The sequence below is a fragment of the Solea senegalensis genome, linkage group LG5 (genome assembly GCF_019176455.1).
Source record: "Solea senegalensis isolate Sse05_10M linkage group LG5, IFAPA_SoseM_1, whole genome shotgun sequence".
In the NCBI taxonomy this organism is placed as follows: domain Eukaryota; kingdom Metazoa; phylum Chordata; class Actinopteri; order Pleuronectiformes; family Soleidae; genus Solea; species Solea senegalensis.
The window spans coordinates 10178155-10198430 of NC_058025.1; the positions used below are offsets into that span (position 1 = coordinate 10178155).

At 38.8% G+C, this 20276-nt stretch overlaps 1 protein-coding gene across 6 annotated transcripts in view; it reads right to left on the reverse strand.

The window, feature by feature from the left end:
* LOC122769931 (membrane-associated phosphatidylinositol transfer protein 2-like) overlaps positions 1–20276 on the reverse strand; it is a 48469-nt gene that overhangs the window by 24127 nt on the left and 4066 nt on the right. For all 6 annotated transcript variants that reach the window (XM_044026839.1, XM_044026840.1, XM_044026841.1 and 3 more), the window contains exon 2: positions 1301–1518. In XM_044026839.1, the coding sequence (XP_043882774.1) occupies positions 1301–1378 (78 nt within the window). In that variant the 5' untranslated portion in view covers positions 1379–1518. The remainder of the gene's footprint in view (positions 1–1300; positions 1519–20276) is intronic.

Below are 20276 nucleotides of genomic sequence, written 5' to 3' on the forward strand. Positions count from 1 at the left end.
GACAATGCACTATGATGATGCTGTGTTTCCATCATGGTACGTTATGGTTGGAACAGTAAAGTCCTGGGTCAGGCTTGCGTATTGACTGAGAATAGTACTTTTACTTAGTCGGTGAGGTGTGGGCTATGTCCGATGGACACGTAAGACGTCAAGCTTTGTATGAGAATAGACTGCGAGCATTTGCCCTGACTTCCATGGGATACTTACACTGATTGCAAGGGGGTGAAGTTTTTCGGTCACCCAATCAGCTGACTGTCGTGGGTGGAGTCTGTCTAACTATATCATGCCATATTACTCTGGTACCCCAAGGGAAAGTTATCAAAGAATGTACGGTTGGGGCCAGTTATTTTGGTACTAGTCCTAATGGAAAGGCAAAAAAATACATACCGAACTGTATCGAACCAAACTGTTCCACTCAATGGAAACACAGCTTTACTTAACATGATTCATATTGCAAAATGTCATCCTTTCACATTAAAATCATAAAACAAGATCTCAGAGACAAGACTCTCAGGCTTAACAGGCCTGCAACTTCAACCTGCTCTTGATCATATGTAAAATTTAACCTTGTGCTACACGTTCAATGTCATCCAGCTCAAAATCCTACAAAAATGGCTGAATGTTTAAGTGCCAGAGGTCAGCATGTGACTCAAACCATAAAAATGTAAACAGTGTGAACGTGTGCAATATCCAAACAGTAATCACAGGCGGAGCTGTTGTAATTTGAGCTCCATGCCTTTCTTATGTACTGTTGCAACCAGTGCACCTGGCAGTTCCACTGGATTAAATAAATCCTCCGTCACATACACATGACATATGAAGAGAAAACATGTTGCCACATAAAGCGGCATAAACCAGCCTTTCCTGTTGACAGGTGGGAATTCTTAAGCTCTCACACACAGCCGAGAGCCTGGTTGGAGAAACGAAATTGAATCTGACACAGACTAAACATCCTGTCCATCTACATGGTAAAGCATGTGTGTGTGCACACTTTCCACAGAGAGCAGCCACGCTGTATCTGAAGACACATGCAGCCTATGACGAATGGAAATAACCAGCTTGAGAGAGTTTAAATTGGATAATCTATCAGCACACAAGCTCTCTTTGTTCCATTACTCCACCAGGGTCAGACACCGTGTGACCAATCACTCCATAATTGAGTATGCTGCGATTGCACTTTTGATAAAAAAACAATGTTAATTTATATTCTTTTTCTTTTCATCTCTTTGGCTTCCTGGCTATTTTTGCCAGGGGCGTGGGGGTGAGAATTTGGCAGGCACTTGTGAAGTTGTGATCTCACCTGAATCATATAGAGCTGGGCAATGCGGTACTCCTCCACACTCAGGGGCATGGGGATGCGGTACTCCTTGATAAGCATTGTGAATCTTAGATAAGGGGGAAAGGGGGATGAGGGAGAAGATTGAAAAAAGGAAGGGAGGGACAGTGGGGACAGAACAAACTCTGGGGCTCCTACACAAGGCTCGTCAAATCACCAACTGAAGTCCACATTGATGGTTCCTGTGGCAGAAGAAAAGAACAAAGTGCATGACATTAATATATGAATACATCTAAAAAATACATTTCATCAGGCACTGGAAGTTTGTTATAGTCAAAACATGCTGTGTAACTTGATTTCCAGGAATACCCAACAGGTCACTATCTATCAATCAAAGAGCAGAAACCAGCTTCAGTCACCACCAAAATCCAGCACAAGCAAAAAATAACAGCACAGGGACTCATTTCAGAGGCTACAGGATTCCTATGTACATAGGTGAACATACATTCTCATCGCTCACACACAGATGAAGAGGAGAAAATAGCCGCAGTGTTATTCAGAATATATTCTCTATACTATTTGTCTGATCCAAGCCTTGGCGTCGACGACAAGCATCAGCGTCTTCAACATCCAGCAATTCAGATCTAACTAAGGCACTTCCCAGGATAAACTTCTCTTCTTATACGCAGGCCACAAGCCCTGTGACTGTGTGTGTGTGTGTGGGTGACCAAAGTCTACAGAAAGCACCCGTGCCTTGCCGATAGTCCCAGCAGTCACCACTTCCCTCCAAACCCCTCAGCGCTCTCACATGGGGGGGCTCATTCTGTATAAGAGGGATTACAGTTGAGTGGGGAGAATTACATAACGCTGTAAGAGCCCCTGATGCATAAGCGAGGTTTCACAAATAGCAGCTTTAAGAATCAAACACAAAGCATTGTTTTCAAACCACTGGGCAGATGGGGGTAGGTGTGGGCTATACATACACAACGTGTGGGTGGTGCAAGTTGGAAAAGTCTGCTTTGACCGCTGAGGGAAGAGCAACTCTCCAAAGCCAAGCAAGTACAAAACAGGATCATGACTGTGCAGCGATGAACCACGCTGTGGTGGGAGTTTATCCAAATTAAATATCACAGGTGCCAACTAAGGTGACACGTTCTCTGAATCGGAGTCAATAAGGAAGGGAATCTATATTACTAAGATATCATCTATGAAAATAAATATCCCACAGAAAGATGCTAATTAAAATACTTTTGAAAACTATTTAAACTCTTGCAGGCTGCATATCTAGTATGCAGATCGAGGCAGATTTATTCCCAATAATATAATTTGCTCTCTCATCATCCTCCTCTTCCTCACATATATGGAGCCTCTGAATTATACAATGTGACTACGTGTGAGGGAGGACAACACTGTCCCACTACAGTTTATGTTGGGCCGCCCAATTGCATAACCCCAATATTCACTCTGTTCTGACCTATTGCAGCAACAGAACCTCCCTCTGGCACTCAGCCATTCTGTCTAAATCACACTAATATTCCCACTGCATCACACATCCAGCAAAGAAAGGCCAGCTTTGAGGTACTGGTCAAACTAAGGCTTTTACTTCCCCACCTCCTGAGTGCTCACCCCTACGACTCCCCAGTGAAGGCACATTCACAGGATGTGTCTGACACACTGCGAGAAAAAAAGATGCAGCCTGGTCTAAAATTTTTTCTAACATATGGTGAGGCGTTCTGATGAAGACAAATTAAAACTGTAAAGCATAAAAAATGCCTGTTACATTCAAACTGCTGTCAAATAAGTCAATGCAGATGAATCCTTTCAGCTCCACCAACTCTCTGTGTTTCTCAGTATAAAGTTATTTTGTTTTCATGTTGGCCGGCGACATTCCAGCACTGTGCAGCCATAGAGCCAGACACATGCACACAGGTTGGAGTACAACTGACAACGCAAAGAAGCACCTACGAAAAGTTCTACTACTGAAAAAAACCCGGTCGTTTAGCAGTTTGAGGGGATAAATGCCTCTCGTCTCCTCCTGCCCCTGTACTGCTGCTGCATACACAAATGCTCCCTCAATCAGGTCTGACAGTTTTGCTCAGCAGAGCCCGTATTCAAATAAAAGACGCAATATAAAAATTATGTTACATCGTTTCAGTTCACAAAGACTAAACCAAAGCAGAATAATAGGGGTGGGTACCTCACGATATGATACACGATACGTGGTCCACGATACCAATAATATCACAACACAACGATTCTGTTATAATCAATATATTGCAAGACAGTCATATAGAGATACATCATATGTCTAACTGAGGAAAACAAAATGTCTGTGAAAAGTTAAAAGTGCAGGATTTCTATTGACAACATGGAGAACAAAGCGCATAAAGTCTATGTATTGAACGTTTCCCTCATTAACTTGAGCAGCGCCACCACAAGGAGACATGAAGTAGTGACGCCTGGCAAGTAAAACTGGCAGGGACTGTGGGACTACTTTAGAGAGCCTTACTTTATTAATTAAAATATCGATATATGAAGGATAATCATATATCACCAAATTAATATTTTTGACCCACCCCTACGGAATAATAACAACAACAAAAATTCACCAAAAGTTACGCACTGCAGCATTCACATTGTCTCCAACATATAGAACAATGCATGGACAAAATCGGAGCAGGCCACGACATTTTGCTGAAAATAACCACACTCTTGGGAAAGGCAGGGATTAAAGTAGGCTAGCTGGAGAGAAAAGAAAGGAAAGCCTGTGGCTCAGGAGCCTGTGGGGCCCCTAGATGTCAGAGCCAGACTATAGAAGGTCATTCATGTTGACAGTACTTATAATAAACAGTTGTCACAATCTCCTTGAAGCACAATGTGGAAGCAGCTTGAATGTGGGTTGCAACCGATGCTGCAATAAACTTTGAGTGTTCCCTCTTGGCCACGTGACTGTGGATGTGACATCTGCACTGACTGGAAGTCATTCAGCGTGACGTGTTGACACTAACTCTGAATGTCTGATTATCTGCCAGAGAAGAAGAAAAAAACCACTGTGTGAATCCACAGTTCAGCCAGCTGCCATGGACTGGCAACCCGCATACAAGGAAGCGACACTAGGAATGTGCAGAGAGACAGGAAATGCTATAGCCATCATAACAGACAAGGACACCGTACAAGTCATAGCATTACTGTGTTCAGCAGAATGTGTTAGGAGCAATTAATCCTCTGTTCAACTATTAGTCAACAAATTGTTAAATTCAATTTGCGTTGGTTTATAGAATAGATTTTATTTTGCTTCAGAACACACAACACATACGTGTGTCTTTATATTAAAAGGCACACAGTACTGTGCAAAAAGATTATTGGAATTTGGATTTAAAATGATACGACGAAATTTCAGCTTCACAGAGAGAGGAGAGTGTTGAGCTGGCCTGCATTCCACCCACACTTCCTCCCAGCATTGCAAGACCATAAGTACAGACAATGGGTTAAACTAAAAATCACTTGGTTCTGTAAAATAATTAAAAATAGGGATTTGTTAAATGTTGATGCTTTGTGTTATAAGTTAGGCAAGGAAGATTTTATCGTTATTTACAGATTTGTAATTTCTTTATGATGGAAATAAAGCCCCTTGCCATCAACGAAAACCCAGGTATAATACAAATATTCATCGACGGTTATGACTCTAAAAGTCCAAAGGGCACCATTGGTAAACTTTTCAAAAGCTTCATGGCCATGAATAAGAATTCAACAAACACACTAAATACTTGTACAAGCGGTTTTATTTTAAAACTGCACAGTAAAGTGATGACGAGAAATAATTAGACTGTGTGGTTCACTACACCATTGCTAAAACAACAGAACTAATGGCAGAGGCTTTTGCACAGCACTGTTTAATACAAATACTGGGCCTATGTCAACCATTTTCAATGTTTATTTTCTAAAATTGCTTTTTACTGAAACATGAAAACCTTGCAGCATACTGTTTGCAGTGTCCGTCTTATTATTTCCTAGCTCTTGGCAGCAACAGATGGACACGACCAAACTGGCATCCGCAAAAATGTGTTTGTTGCATATTTTGTTCTGTTCTATTAATAAAAATTATGCGACAGATTAATGGGGCCATCTGACTTCTCCACAAATATATTTGTCTCCTTCACAGCAGCACTTGATGACACGTGCTGATCCTGGAAATGCCACAGTTCCCTGATGGTATTACCTGTATTTCTCTGACTCCTTCCTCTGTGACTGATGCAGATGCCGTGCACACTGCACAGCCAAGGACCTGGATGATCTACCAGCAGCCTCAAGAGAGAGAACTGGCATCATGCTTGACCCAGAAAAAAACCCTCTCACTCACAATAGTTTAAAAATAGCTCAGTCACAATAATCCTAGCATACGCAAGCAAAGTGCTTGACGTTGTTTGTTCAGAGAATATTCTCATTCCCTTCTAAAAATACCGGCTATGCTCCCCTCTAGGCCATGACGCAATAGCAGCACACGACACACGCCAATGCACAGCAGCGCTCATCACAATGTAACCTAAAAGGTTCCTGCTCTCATTTCAACAAAGGCGATGGATGGCTACAAGGTAGTTTGAGTAAGATTGTTTTCTGTACCTTTGCCCATCACCGCTTTCCTAATCTGTACCCCGTGAATTTGACGTACATAATCCTGAAAGTACCTTATCTGTGACCCTCGGTGAACCACTGAAGCCACTGACTCAAAGCATGACCGTTTTAAATCACATTTTACCCATATTTCTATTTTCAAACCTGAAAAAGACACAAATATGAGCTAAAAACATCAATGGAAGCAGACGTCAACACATGTCCTGTGACATCATACAAACTGCTAGAATACCCCGATTCCTAATCCGGTTCTCATGATCTTTTTACAGGAGTTGGTATCCATCATGCATTAATACCACAGGTGGTGCCTGTTACAGCTATATTGCAATCTTTCATGACACGATAATGTAGTGATTCTTTGAAGCACTTTAGTATTTTGGAAGAACTGGTGACTGTGTTTTTCTGACACTAGTTATGTATTGTATCAATTAATCAATTAATTTGTCATTTATTTTCTGTTTGAAAATGTTGAAAAGTGGAAATGATGACGTTCTCAAATGTCTTGTTTTGTCCACAAACTTAAATTAAACCATTTTAATGATTTCTTTGTTTATATCGAGCAAGATAACCAGAAAATACTACGAAGAGTGCTTGTTTGAATTGTTTAAAAATCAAAATAGTTGATTCATTTAGTAATCAATTAATAGACGATTACTCGAGTAACTGTTTTAGCCCGAGTTTTTTAGTGCTGCAATGATTATACAATTACTAAATTAATTGTTATTAAAGGAATAATTTAGTAACTGATTAATAATTGATAATAGTGTTTTTCAGATTGTACAGCTACTTAAATGAGAATGCTGCTGTTTAGAGGAGTGGTGAAATTCACCAGTAACGTAACTAGTCAACGGAAGTGCGGTTCCGCTTCGTAGAGCTCAGGAAAAGAATCAAACCCTGCGTTTTCAGCAGTGGCTGAACTGATTGTTATGGACTTTTAGGGCTTCATAAACGAGGTAATACACACAAAAATGCAGCGTTAATTGGCACTTCCGGGATACGGGATCTTTAAATGCCAAGCTAAAAAAAACCCAAAAACAATAGCAATATATTATATCTTCAACCCAGTGATGGGATATGCATCATATTGCCAGATTCAGCCCTTGCATCTGTGTGACTGCAAGAGCCTGCGTAAACAATCGAGGGCTCAAAGATGTGCACATCTGCTCACCTTTAAACCGGGATGATTGTCTGACTTAAACAGATGAAACCTGCTCACTCCACAGAGCCAACACTGGATTATCCGTCACAGAACAAAGGCTCTTGCTTTCACTTTAACAGTTAATCTGCCTTTCAATCCAAGATCCACTTTCCTTGCCTCCTCGGACTGCTCTGTCCCACAGTAATGGAAAGTGGCATTACTAATTCTGTCTGAAGAAACAACATATAGGAGTGAAAGCAATAATACGAGTAAACAGGTTGCCTCAGGACAGGGAGCAACAGCTGGGTCTTGCTGTGGACACAAAGTAGTATACCAGGGGGGAGGAGTTGACTCAGTGAAGGTTTTCCCCAAAGGCCACAATGGTGGTGCTTCTTTAAATTTAGCCCAGTTTAAAGAGCCACCACTTGAGACTGTGCAACAGAGGAGATGGTGATCTCTAAAAGGGAGTAAAAAAAAAAAGGGGAGGCCTGGGCAGGAGTTTCCCCATGAGTGACGTGAGACAAGAGCCCTTTAAAATTCAAGTGGAAAATGTTGGCCCCTGAAATACCATAGATCCATTTCACACAGAGTTGCCTTCACGTCACAGAGAACTTCAGCTATGACAACTGCTGCCAACACAGTCTGTGACAAGAACCTGACGGGTTTATCTGCCAATCCAGTTAAAATGTCAAAGGGCTTAAGACAATGATGTTCATGCTGGACTGTTGCGTGGGATCTTACGTCCTCCTTCACTGTGCAGTGTACAAACATGAGACGTGTCAGTGCCAGACAGACAGCAAAATATGAGGTGAGATTAACCACAATAACCATAATCTTATAAATTATATACATGTGTTATTATATAAACAAAAACAGATTTACAACCCACAAAGACTCCTCTTATACATAGATCCATCTGTATTACAGTTTAAATAACTCAACTTTGATACAAGACATGTTTTTTTATATTTAGCCTTTGAAATAGTACATGTGGCAACAGCTAAAATATTTGTATATAGCACACATGTATTGTTTGGGTGAAGGCTATCTGACAAAGACCGTGTTTTTACTTTGTTTGATTTCAATAAGCACCAAAGGGTTAAACAAGCATTCAACTTTTCTGAAAAGTGGTCAGGTGTGTTTGCATGGACAACACAATTCAAATCTGAGAGACAGGTGGAGCATGAATGGACGGTGGACATAATGGCACTTTCATTCTGCACCATGGACACAATTTAAATCTCGGGATTGGGCCAACAAATGAGACCAATGCTGATGAGACATGATGCAATCATGTAAGCCTAACATCAGATATCTCACTATCAAAGACAAGTACCAACGTAGGAGAACAACACAAGTGATTTGACACTCGCAGTGTCACATGCTGTCAGAGCAGTTTGATCATAGAACATGCATGAGATGGAAATTGTGCCACATACAGTACTCTAAATACACGATGCACCCCAGATTTAGACCATAATGTTCCTCCACAGACTAAGCAGGTGGGACACACAGCCCGCCCTTGTTCTTTACTCATCATCGAGGTACAAGGGGAAAACTTCAAACTATTGTGAGCACCTCCTCCACCGCATCCCTCCTCCTCGTCCTCTCCCTCCTACAGTAGACCTGCAAGTAAGAGCTGCTTCTAAAATGATATTGGTTTGCAAGGGGAAGGAATGAAGAAGAGACGCAGACATGAAGCAGGCCAAAAAAAGAGATTACTGCATAAAATCAGTACTTTTCAAATGGCCATGAGACTTGACAGAACATTCGTATAAATTAATCCAAGATAAATATACCTCATGGATAAATATATTTATGTGGTAAAGGTTTATCACAACTGATTCACTTCTTGGAGATGTCACATATAGCAAAACTTGACTATGAAAGAAAGCCAATGCCCGGAACATGGTTGTTACATAATCAGCTATTTATATTCTCTCCGACAGAAAAATATACAATGAAAACCCAAAATATGAAAATTCAAAATAGTAACCACCTTTTAATGTTGTGGCTGTTGATCTATATAAAGAGTTTTAAGACAAGACTCACTTCTCACTGAAGGCAGATTAATGAGGCTCTGAATCAGTGGAAAACAAATAAAGCTAAAATGATATAACCCCCCCAGCATGTAATTAAAAGTTGACATATATATTTATATCAATTGTCACGTAAGTGCTGAGGACTTTAGGCTGTTTTGATAAGTGGAACTATTGTTTTCGTGTACTTAGCTGCTGTTTTTTCTAAAATGAGAATGTTATACATACCAACCCCATCTCTAATCAAGACCAGTCTGACCAACAAAATTAGATGACCTTATATGCAAATGACACTGGGATTAATCAGTTATGTGCCGCGGTTAAATGAGGATCTCCCCTCGCTGTCGTTGGCTCCAAATGCTCAGACAGCCTAAATCAACTTTCAGCAAGTAAGTACGCTTATGTAACTTGGATGGATACAGAAAAAGAAACATTACTGTCCACCCCATGACTTAATTCATGTGGCAAACCACAGTGCAGCACAGACTTTCAACAATTCAGCATTGTGTTAAGACCAAACCCATATAATACGGGCACTGATGGAGATGTTTGAAAGAGATTGTCTGCTATAAATCAAGGCTTTTCCTGCTAATGTGTAACCTATTGCTGAGTAACTGTCCACCGATGGCGGCACAAAGGTCTGGCACACAAGCTTGTAGGGCTAACAACTAATGGATTTCCAGAATCACTGCCGCTGGCAATCTTGCACAACAGTGCAAAGTAGCTTTGAATGTTTGTGAAATACAACAGTGATATACAGTAAGGTGGGGCTGCAGTGACTCAATACCTTTATGATCAGTTTAATGGCAGAATCTATTTATATATATACATATACATATATACGAATGCACGATGTGAAGCAAAATGAATTCAGGAGTAACATTCGATGAGGAATGTTTAAAATAAACATTAGTTAGGATAATCAGTCTAACTTGTGTTATTGGCATTTCAAAGCTTAAAGCTGTAGTGTGTGACAAATTTCAGCTACATTTAAACCTTTGTCAAATGGGGGGAGAGAGAGAGAGAGAGAAGCCACAGTGTTTTGGTAACAGACATAACACAATGTAGCTTTAATCCTTCTGTTACCATCCTGTCATTGCCGACAGGATTTGGCGTGCATACGTCTCATTACCGTAACACCTCGACCGTTTGTTATAACTAGAAAATTCCAAAACTATGGACTGGCCTCAGGACGTCCGCGGAACGACTGTCCAAACACAGACAAGATTCACCAGCACGCCACACGTTTGTGACGTCAGCTTCTCAGTACCGTAATTCTTAAATGTTTGAATAACTGCTAGATAAAGTGAAAGTCATCTTGGAAAAAGGGGCAGAAGCACTCACTCACTGGACATTTTTGGACAATTCTACAGCCATAAAATCAAAATAAATCCAGGCAGCCTGATTATCATGATGGTCATAAGAGGGTTAAGGAGCTTGACCAAATGTTATCTTTACACCGGACGCCCTTCCTGACACAACCCACTGGGGTCAATTTAAAGTGTCCAATTAACAATAACTCGAACATGCATCCTTTCAGTCACAAGCCAAGTTTCCTTTCCACTTCTCCATGGGCTACTCCGTGAGGCAGTCATAGTAAAAATAAAATAATTTATGATTCGGAAATAGTAGTGTAAGGTCAGGTGTCTATTCAGTCTATATTTAGCAAAACATCGGCAATGCAACTGATTTTAAAAATAGATGTCAAAGAAGAGAATTAAAATGGATTAACCTCTAAAAAAATGTTGAGAAATGTTTCGCCTCAGGCTAAAATGTATTTCCTTTCCTTTCCTGCCCCACTATCCTCTCCATCAATGCTTGAACAGGGGGGTTACCATGGAGACACAGAGAGCTCTTTCCTTATTGGTTGCCAAGATTAAGTCAGCGTGACGAGGAAAGTAGAGACCAGTTGCTGTTGGGGCTGTTACTTCTTTCTCCTGTTTCTCCTGTTTCTCCTGTCTCCACTTTCACTTGCACTGAACTCTAGTTTCTGTCTTCTGGCTATGGTAGCAACATGAAGCGTCTAAACCATTTCATCAACTTCAATATGATATGTGTCGATGACATATCTCTCCACAACAAAATGATGATGAAAATAAAGTGGTGGGACCGACATAGATTAGACAAATATTATTCTACAAATATTTGTAGAAAGAGCTTTAACTTTGTAGACAAATAACAGCTCCAACCTTAAAGATCTAGCAGTCACTTCGAAGGATGTGCACAGCGAAGAAATAATTCTCTGTGCCCTAATTTCTCGTGTTGTGGCTGCGGAAAATAAAGGATCTGAAAATGTTTCTGCAAGGTGGGGGGACAGAGGAGCACAAAAATGGGAAGCATCAGCTATTCCACCAACAATGGGACTCTAGGAGAGTTTAAATTATGTTTAATCTGTGTATTTATTAGATAGACTAACTCTTGGTTTAGCTTTTTAAATGTTACAGCTTTAATCCAGAGAGATTTCAGCTCAGCACAGAACAGATAAACCCATCACAAGTAAATATAAAACCATGAGCTCATTAAAAGGAGCACAAAACAAACCTCTTATCTTAACTCAACAATCTCCACCTGTCTCAGATGATGTTTTTATATGTTATTCTGTTTTTGGTTCTGTTATGGTTCTGACGGACTAGTATTCATTTGGTGGACACCATGCATTGACTTGTCAGTGATCAGTCAGAAAGCTGCTCATGAAAAATGGAGGTCGTCTCTTTGCTGTTTGGTGAAATACCTCAAACCCTCTTGTGCAGCAGGATTCATGCCGACTTCCCAAAAGTGACCAAAGACAGAAGCTGTTTCTCACACTGACCATAAATGGACATTTTGGTTCTACAACTCTCGCAAACATTTCAGTGGGTGCTGCTGAGGTACGTTTTCCAGCTCTGAGGAAATCAGACTTTTATTGCTTTGGGATTTTCTTATCTGAGCCAGAGTCTATAAAAAACAGAGAATTTCTGACACAGTTACATCATAAAGTATTCTGACATCTCTTACACACAGACACGCCATTCTGAATGGAGACAGTGCTGAATGGTGCTTTGTGTGGAAAACGGAAGCAAAGACATAATACATAGACAGACTTGTCAATAAAAGCCGGTACAACAGGAGGAAGAAAGGAAAGGAGGTGAGGGGGCAGGAGCGGGGGTGGGTTAGGGTCTGAAGGAGTCTATTTTTAACCTCAGAAAAATCAGGTGTCTGGCGCTTGTTGGAAAATAAAGGGAAGCTTGGGTAAAGCGATAAGAAGCCGTGCTGTCACTTTTATTCTACATGATCGATGGGAGGTGCTGGGTTTAACAAAACAAACACATAAAATGACACATACTGGGCTATACTGACACCAAACACAAGGTAGTTTGACATCAGATGATTATTATTTAATGAATCTTTCAAGTATTTATGCAATTTCACACCTTTTTCTTTCGAGAAACTTGACGAATGGTGCTATGTTTTTCTTCCATCAATTCAAACTATATTAGACTCACAAACGGGTCTGCAGCACAAGAGTGAATACATTTTTTTAATGTTTCTCTAAGCATTTTGTGTACAGATCTCAGATACATAAATGTATATTTAATTTAGTCATTTTTTTGTGTCAATAAATAGTCAACCAAACATATCAGCAAAAACTAAATAAATCTACCCAATTCATCATTAGCTATGCTGATTTCATAATATTGACATCAGCCATAGAAAAATCCAATCTGTCTATCAACCTCCAGAAATGAATTTAATGTACTTAACAGTAAAACAGCTATATAAAAAAACAAATTTGTATGTACTTATTTTGAACCACAGCCTCACATAATGTGACCACAATGAAACGGACAGGAAGAGGTCCACTAAGCAGAACCTTCCTCAGTGATTGGCTGGGCCTTGCAGCATTTTCTTCTTTCAGAGTAAACTATGCTCTTTGCAGTTTAGATTAGTTAATGCATCATATACTAGAACTGAGGACTGTGCCTCAAAGCAGGGGATACTCTTAAACTCTAGCTAAGAGATAAGAGGCTTTCTGGTAGAGAAGGTGTGTCTTAATTTCACCTCCAGCCCAAGCCTGATGAAAAACAACATGAAACTTTCCTGACAAAATGAGCAAACATATGCTAATTATTTGATAAAATTAAACCCAAGGAAGTACGCAGACTGCTACAAGACTCCTCGACTCTTTTCAACCCTCATTTCCAGAAATACGTGAAAAGCCCAAGTAGGAACATTAGCAGTGATGTGCCAGTCATCAGATGGCTCATCAGGGATGCGTGGGACAGGTTGTATCCCTGTTGTCACTGTCAACACCTCGACACCAATAATAGCATCAAGGGAGCTGAGGTGGGAAAGGCAGGTTCGGGGAGTAGGAAAGACTTGGTCGAGATGTAGAGAAAACATGGTTAAAAAACATGGTCAAGCCCTGAACATAGTTCATGAATAAAATATAAAAAATTAGATCCTGAAAATCCTGAAAAAGATCCTTTACCCGAGTTATTTTAAATCCCTTTGGGTAACTAAATGATTGAAAAGATACAACACAATGTTCCCAAAAAAATGCTACTTACTGCTAAGGCTGAGCGATTTGGATTAAACATCAAAATCGTGTTTTTTCTGACATATATTATGATTGTCATTTGATTTGGTATCAAACAGATTAAAATTAGCTTGTTGCTAAATCTGGTACAAAGCAGGTCTCTTACTAAGATGTATGTATGTTGTACACTGTCCATGATATATAAAATGAATTAAATAAACTAAACTACAATAAGTGAAGTTTCTGTTGAGCATTTACTGCTTTATAGATTAAAAACCAGATGGACCTTTGCCACATGACATACTATCAAAATATTAACCACTATGCTTTAATACAAGGATGAGAATTAATTGAATTTATGTATTGCAATTTTTAATAAATTTGTATAGCACATAAAATAAAAAATGGAATGATCAAACAGCAGCCTTGGTGATTTGCTAAATGCATCGTTTCAAAATGCAATTTCAATTAGAACATTATTATTTTTACAAACTGAGTAATGAAGTAACTCCGTAGAAACCACAATAAAAATGTTTGCTCACTTTAAATAGTAACCAGGGTGCTCAAAAACTAGAAGACGCTGAAAGTGCTCCATTTTTTTATCTTTTGGCAAAATGTTGAAAACACCAATGTTAAAGGCGACATCGAATGCTTGTATCACACATATATGTTAGTTATGGAAGTCTACTTACATATATTAACTTGTTTTCATGGTTATAAACCTACTAGTTGCTGCAAACAAGCCGATCAAAATATCTCCTCACTGACGCTCTCGTCAGCCGCGCTGTTTCAGACCAAAATCACACCCCCAGAACGTGGACTGTGTTGTGATTGGCCAGCCAACAAGAGCTTTCCCACTGTCCTGTGACCAGTAAACTTCTTCTTCTTCTGCGGTTGAATGTACGCAACCAGATGTGCGCGGACTAGTGCCCGCACCAGGAGGTGCTACGGTGGTGAGAGGAGTGGTGAGGATTTCTGATGACAACGTCAAATTACGGAAGTGCCGATCCGCTTCGCAGAGCCCAGGAAAACAATAAAAGCCTATTTTCTCAGCAGTGGCTGAACAGTTGTTCTGAAACTTTAGGGTTTCATAAACGAGGTAATGGCGCAGATACACACACACAAACGCAGTGTTAATTGGAGCTTCCGGTCTATGTCGCCTTTAAATAAAGGGGAGAAAATAATGTAACTCCTGTATCAAACCACTTATTATCGATCCATTTAATGTGTTCTTTCTCAGGTCATAATAACCCATCTCTACACCAACTTTCATGCAATTGGTCCCTTACTTTTTGAGTTACACTGCAAAAAAACACAAACAGACAAACACTGCTAAAAACACAACCTTATTGCTGGAGTTCCCCCCATCTTTTTCCACCTTTTCCGAAAAGTCTCCATAAACCTCCTGTTGTGTCGAATTGGCCACAGTGTGAGTGTAAAGCAGTGAATTAAACAAACAGAAAGTAATGTTCCATTAGACTCATCATAACAACGTTTAACCTAAGTACTGGGGACTGTTCATACTCTATATTACTGCACTTCCTGACTGTTCGAATTAAATTTCAGGACATTGATCTCACCCTTCAGATTATTATGAATCATTAGTATTTATTGATTATCATCGTCCTCATTTATTAGCACTAAAGTGAATTCCACACGTGTCTGGCCTAACAACCCTAAGCAACTGTTGGGATGTTAACCCAGTTTTTAACCCTTTGTTTATAATATTAAAAATATTATAATGGTCCTAACAGACAATGCTCAAAGAACATATATGTATGTAGGGTCCCCTCAGGTGCTGTCAATGTCAATTAAAACCAGCCTCGACTGACATCAACATGACATGAGTCTTTGAACCTGGGGGTTATCAGCTATTCATTCTATTCTATTCAAAGAATTACAGTTTGTCTTATTTACTGACTGCAGAATAGGAGTAAAATAAGAATGGAAGTTTATAACAAGGAAAGTTGGTAAAAAAGCTGCGTCACTGACTCTTTATTAACTCGTCTTTTAACTCGATTTTACTGCCACATTGTTTTAGCTGGGATTTAGAGCGGCAACTAAGGATTATTTTCATCACGAGTAATTGTTTGGTCCATAAAATGTCACAAAATGTAAACGTTTTGTCCACAAAATAATTCAGTTTTAACGATTTCTTTGTTGTATAGAGCAAAGAAACCAGAAACTATCCACATTTCAGAATCTGAAAACTCAGAAAACTTATCTTAACAATTGAAAATAGTATCTTGACTGAGTATCTTTGGTTTGCTTTGGAACAATCAATCCATCCATCAAGAATTAAAATGATTGTTACAACCACCATAGACTGAGCATTCCTCCATCCTTAAGATATGAACAAATGTCTGTTAGATACAAAGAAAAAGGAGTTCACAAAATGCTTGAGCCCCACATGAGTCCTTGTGCGTTTCACAGAATAAATCTTGTGTTGCCTGGCGACATTACCCCTGCGATGTACACAGGAAGACTTTCATTTCATGTTAAGACAGATGGCGGTGACAGCAACATACAGGTGAAAACACGGAGAAGTGTCCATGAAAGGTTTCAGAAGTTCATTCTCCAGCTCAGAAAATACGATCGTTCAACAGTTTGATGGAATAAACACTTCCTGCCCCAGCCTGTGCTCCCTCAGTCAGGTCTGATAGTTCTGCCTGACAGAGCCTGTTTTCAGATGAAGGACACAGCATACAACTAATATTGCGTAGTTTCTATGGATGGTTTTTGTTGATATCCAATATGCTAATATATTGGGAGTGCTTGGGCCAATAACCGATACCGATATATACAGTACGTCTTTCCTTTTGCCCAACTGCAGATGTCTCTTGTGTAGTGAAATTAACATATTATTTTTCATACTCGTGTCGCAGCAAATGTGGATACAAAATATCTTTATTGTGAAAAACAATAATAGCTGTAGGAGGTGCTAACATAGAAGTCAAGGAGGTAGCAGCTTTTTTTAGCTTACTATTTTAATCATTAGTCATATCGGTGGACCTTGGTGTGTTTGCCGATATCCAATCATACATTTTAAAGCCAATATCTACTAATACCGATACTGCACCAATAATACCCTAATCATTTCTGTTCACAAAGACCAAAGAGGCAGAATATCAACACGAACAACAACAAAAATTGCTAAAAGTTGAAAGTTATGCATTGCAACTTTAAATAATCAAACTGCACTGTGTTAAAAAGAAGTAACTCATGGTAAGTCTTAAGCTGGCTTTTACATAATCAATGGAGATGAAGGAACATTGTAAAGAAAGCGTCAAATTACTGCACAGAGAAGAAAGTATAATTATGATTCTACTGTATCTCACAGTGCAACATGAATTATGCTTCAGCAGTTGAACCCATGCCCCTATGATGCTTTAACCTTATTTATAACCTATGTAGGGTTTCAAAAAGTTGTCGACTTGTGTTTGTACCAGAGGTGTCTCTGCTCTTCCTGTGCCGGTGATCTCATCTTATAATCAGCTCAAACACAGACGTGGAACTGAAAGATGTGGTGAGCAGCGGAGCATGTCATTCAGACTTCAACTGACAGGAAGTCAGTCTTCGCTTTTTCCCCTGACTTAAATAGTACTGCTCACTGGCTGTGTGTACACATACAATGCTGCTATTTTTTTCAAAAGGATTGTAGACATAAGGGATGATTGTAATAGGAAAACACACAACCTGTCACATGTAAGAGTGGGGGGAAAAAAAAGGAGTGATTTGAATACACAAATATGACTGGGGCGAGATACAGGCCTCTTTGTCACGTATTTCCACTCCACAGTCACTTACAGTAGGCATACAGAGGACAGTATTTACATTTTCTCCCTCTGTTTTCTTCCTGAGCATCAGGAGGCTGTGACTGAGGCTCTCCAGTAACTGTGCACTACTCCAGTGGCACTGAAGAAGTACAGAAACAGATCTGTGTGACAGGAACGAGCAAACACTCTCCACCTTTACTTATGGTGATGTTTGAAAACTGCATGAGCTGGTTTAATTCAAAAAACTTTACTGGTGAACAGGAAATAAGGGAGAAAGTAAAAACTCTCCACTAGGGCTGCAAACAATTACTACATTATCAACATTTTTTTTGGTTTGAGTGTTAAAAGTAAAACTAGGGCTGCAACTAACGATTAATCTGTCAATTATGTTCTCGTTTGATCTTTGAAATGTCAAAAATGTTGTTAAATGTTGCTCTGTGTTTACCAAACCTGGAAATGATGACGTTCTCTATTTGTGGACCTATTTGGTCCACAAAACAAAATTATTTAGTTTTAATGATTTCTTTGTTATATGGAGCAAAGAAACCAGAAAATATTCACGCTGAAAAATCAGTTTTAATTACAGAAAAAAACACCCCACACACCAATTATCTCTGAGTTATCAGCTTCTTAAATGTTAATATTTTCTGGTTTCCTTGATCTATATAACTAAGAAATCATGAAAACAAATCAATTTTGGTATGTGGACAAAACAAGACATTTGAGAACATCATCATTTCACGGTTTAGGAATCACTGAACATTTTTTTGGACCAAGGAAGTACTCGTTTAATTAAGAATATAATCAACAGATCAATCAATAGTGAAAATATTCACTAATGGCAGCCCTAACCTTCACTGATTCTCTCATGTATTATATTCAAGACAAGCACCTGAGCTATCAGGTTTCAGCCTCTCCACAACTGTCTCCTTCTAAGATTTCTTAGATTATATATTTATATCAAAACATAAAAACACAAATCTCACAAGGTTGTGCATCTTTGGTTAGGGTATGCGTATAACAGAATCATAAATGAAGTATTTTTATGTTTAAACAAGATAAACATATAGTAAAAAAAAGAGAAAAAGTATACTCAAACACTGTCAGATGTTTCAGATTAATATTAAATGCTAAAGTTTCAAATTCAAAAATGTCAGTTAATGACATACTTTATACTGGATAGATATTTATTTTTAAACAACACAACATTTAATCAGGCAGAGTAAAGTGCCAATTATATTGGAGTGATCAGATGTGTTCTCAGGTTAAATCAAATCAACAGCACAGCCCAGTCCCAACATGTGCAATCACAGACTCAGACTCATACTCAGTGTTTCGAACATTCATATAAAAAGGATTAGAACTATTTTAAAATCAATGAGACTTTTCAAATGCATCCTTTTCAATGTCTGCAATGCTACCAATCTTGCTTGAGGGAATAGTGGATTAAAAAAAGGATTAAAACAATTACCGACAGTGTCAACAATGGCAAAAACAATGTAGTGAATTCATGCTCACTATTGCCAAATTAAGTGAGGATTAAGTTACCAATTAACACAAACTTCAAATAACAGGTGGCACCGCATCAACTGTGAGCTACTTTAATCAGGGCCCATGCCAGACCAATCACTGCTTCATTATTATTATTATTATTATTATTATTATAAATAATAATAATAATAATAATAATAATTAAATAATAATAAGGAACCACTTCTTTTCAAATTTTAAAAATAATAATGAACAGCAGCAACTGACCGGGATTACAGAAATAAGACGCTACACTTATATACCCAGCATTCCATAATTGTCCCACCATCTGTTTAATTTTTATAAACACTGAACCTATTTGTTTAATCTTGGCCTGTCAGCAACAGGAGGAGATTGAGAGTGAGAGCAAGTGTCTGCCTGCTGAGAGTAGCACCGAAGAATTATCACCTGATCAGAGGAGACGACAAGGCAACAATAACGGGCTGTAAAAACGTTATACACATAAATTACCTGCTGAGGTGTATGAGAGAGAGAGAGAGTGAGTTAGATATTATTGGCTCCGGTTCCCTGTGTTTCCCCCCTCTCTTCCCTCATTGGCGCATCTGTCGCAGTTTGTTCTCAAATTACTTTCAGTCATCTATATTGTAATCATCTCCACTAAAGATAAAAGAGATCAAAATGTAAAATCCGATGCAATCCAAAAATCCTATATATCGCATGCTTCACTATGCACAGAATTTGCATAGCATTTTAGCTGAGTCATGTTCTGGCTGTTTATTTCTTCTTTTTGGGAGAACAATATTTGTTACACAGTTGGAGAATTATGTATTTGCGATGACTCCGCATAAATGTGTTGTTAACAGCTTCATAGTTCATATATGGTCTAAAATGACTGTATCAGCATCGGTAGATACTCGAGTTTGTGATATCGGTATCGGACATAAAAAAGTGGTGTCATCCCATCCCTAGCTGGTATACCGTGTGTTTAAGTGGTACTTGTGTTATTGGGTGGTTGGTGACACAACTAACCAAAACAAATTAAAATTAAATAATTTTATGGCGTAACAGTATAATACATTTAGGGCTGCAAATGATGATTATAATCAAATAATCTGTCAATTCATCTCTCAATTAATCAAGTAATCGCTTGGAAAAATGTTGATCAGTGTTTCACAAACATGGAAATAATGTCTTCTTTGTCCACAATCCAAAATTATTTAGTTAACAAATAATATCTAAAAAAAATAAATATTTGTTATATGAAGCAAAACTGAAAATAGTCACATTAAGAAGCTGAAAAATCAAGAAAAAAATTCAACATTGAAACTGATTAATTACCACATTAGTTGACAATTCATGTAGTAATTGATTAATTAATTAATTATTATAATACATTTATTTAGGTCTG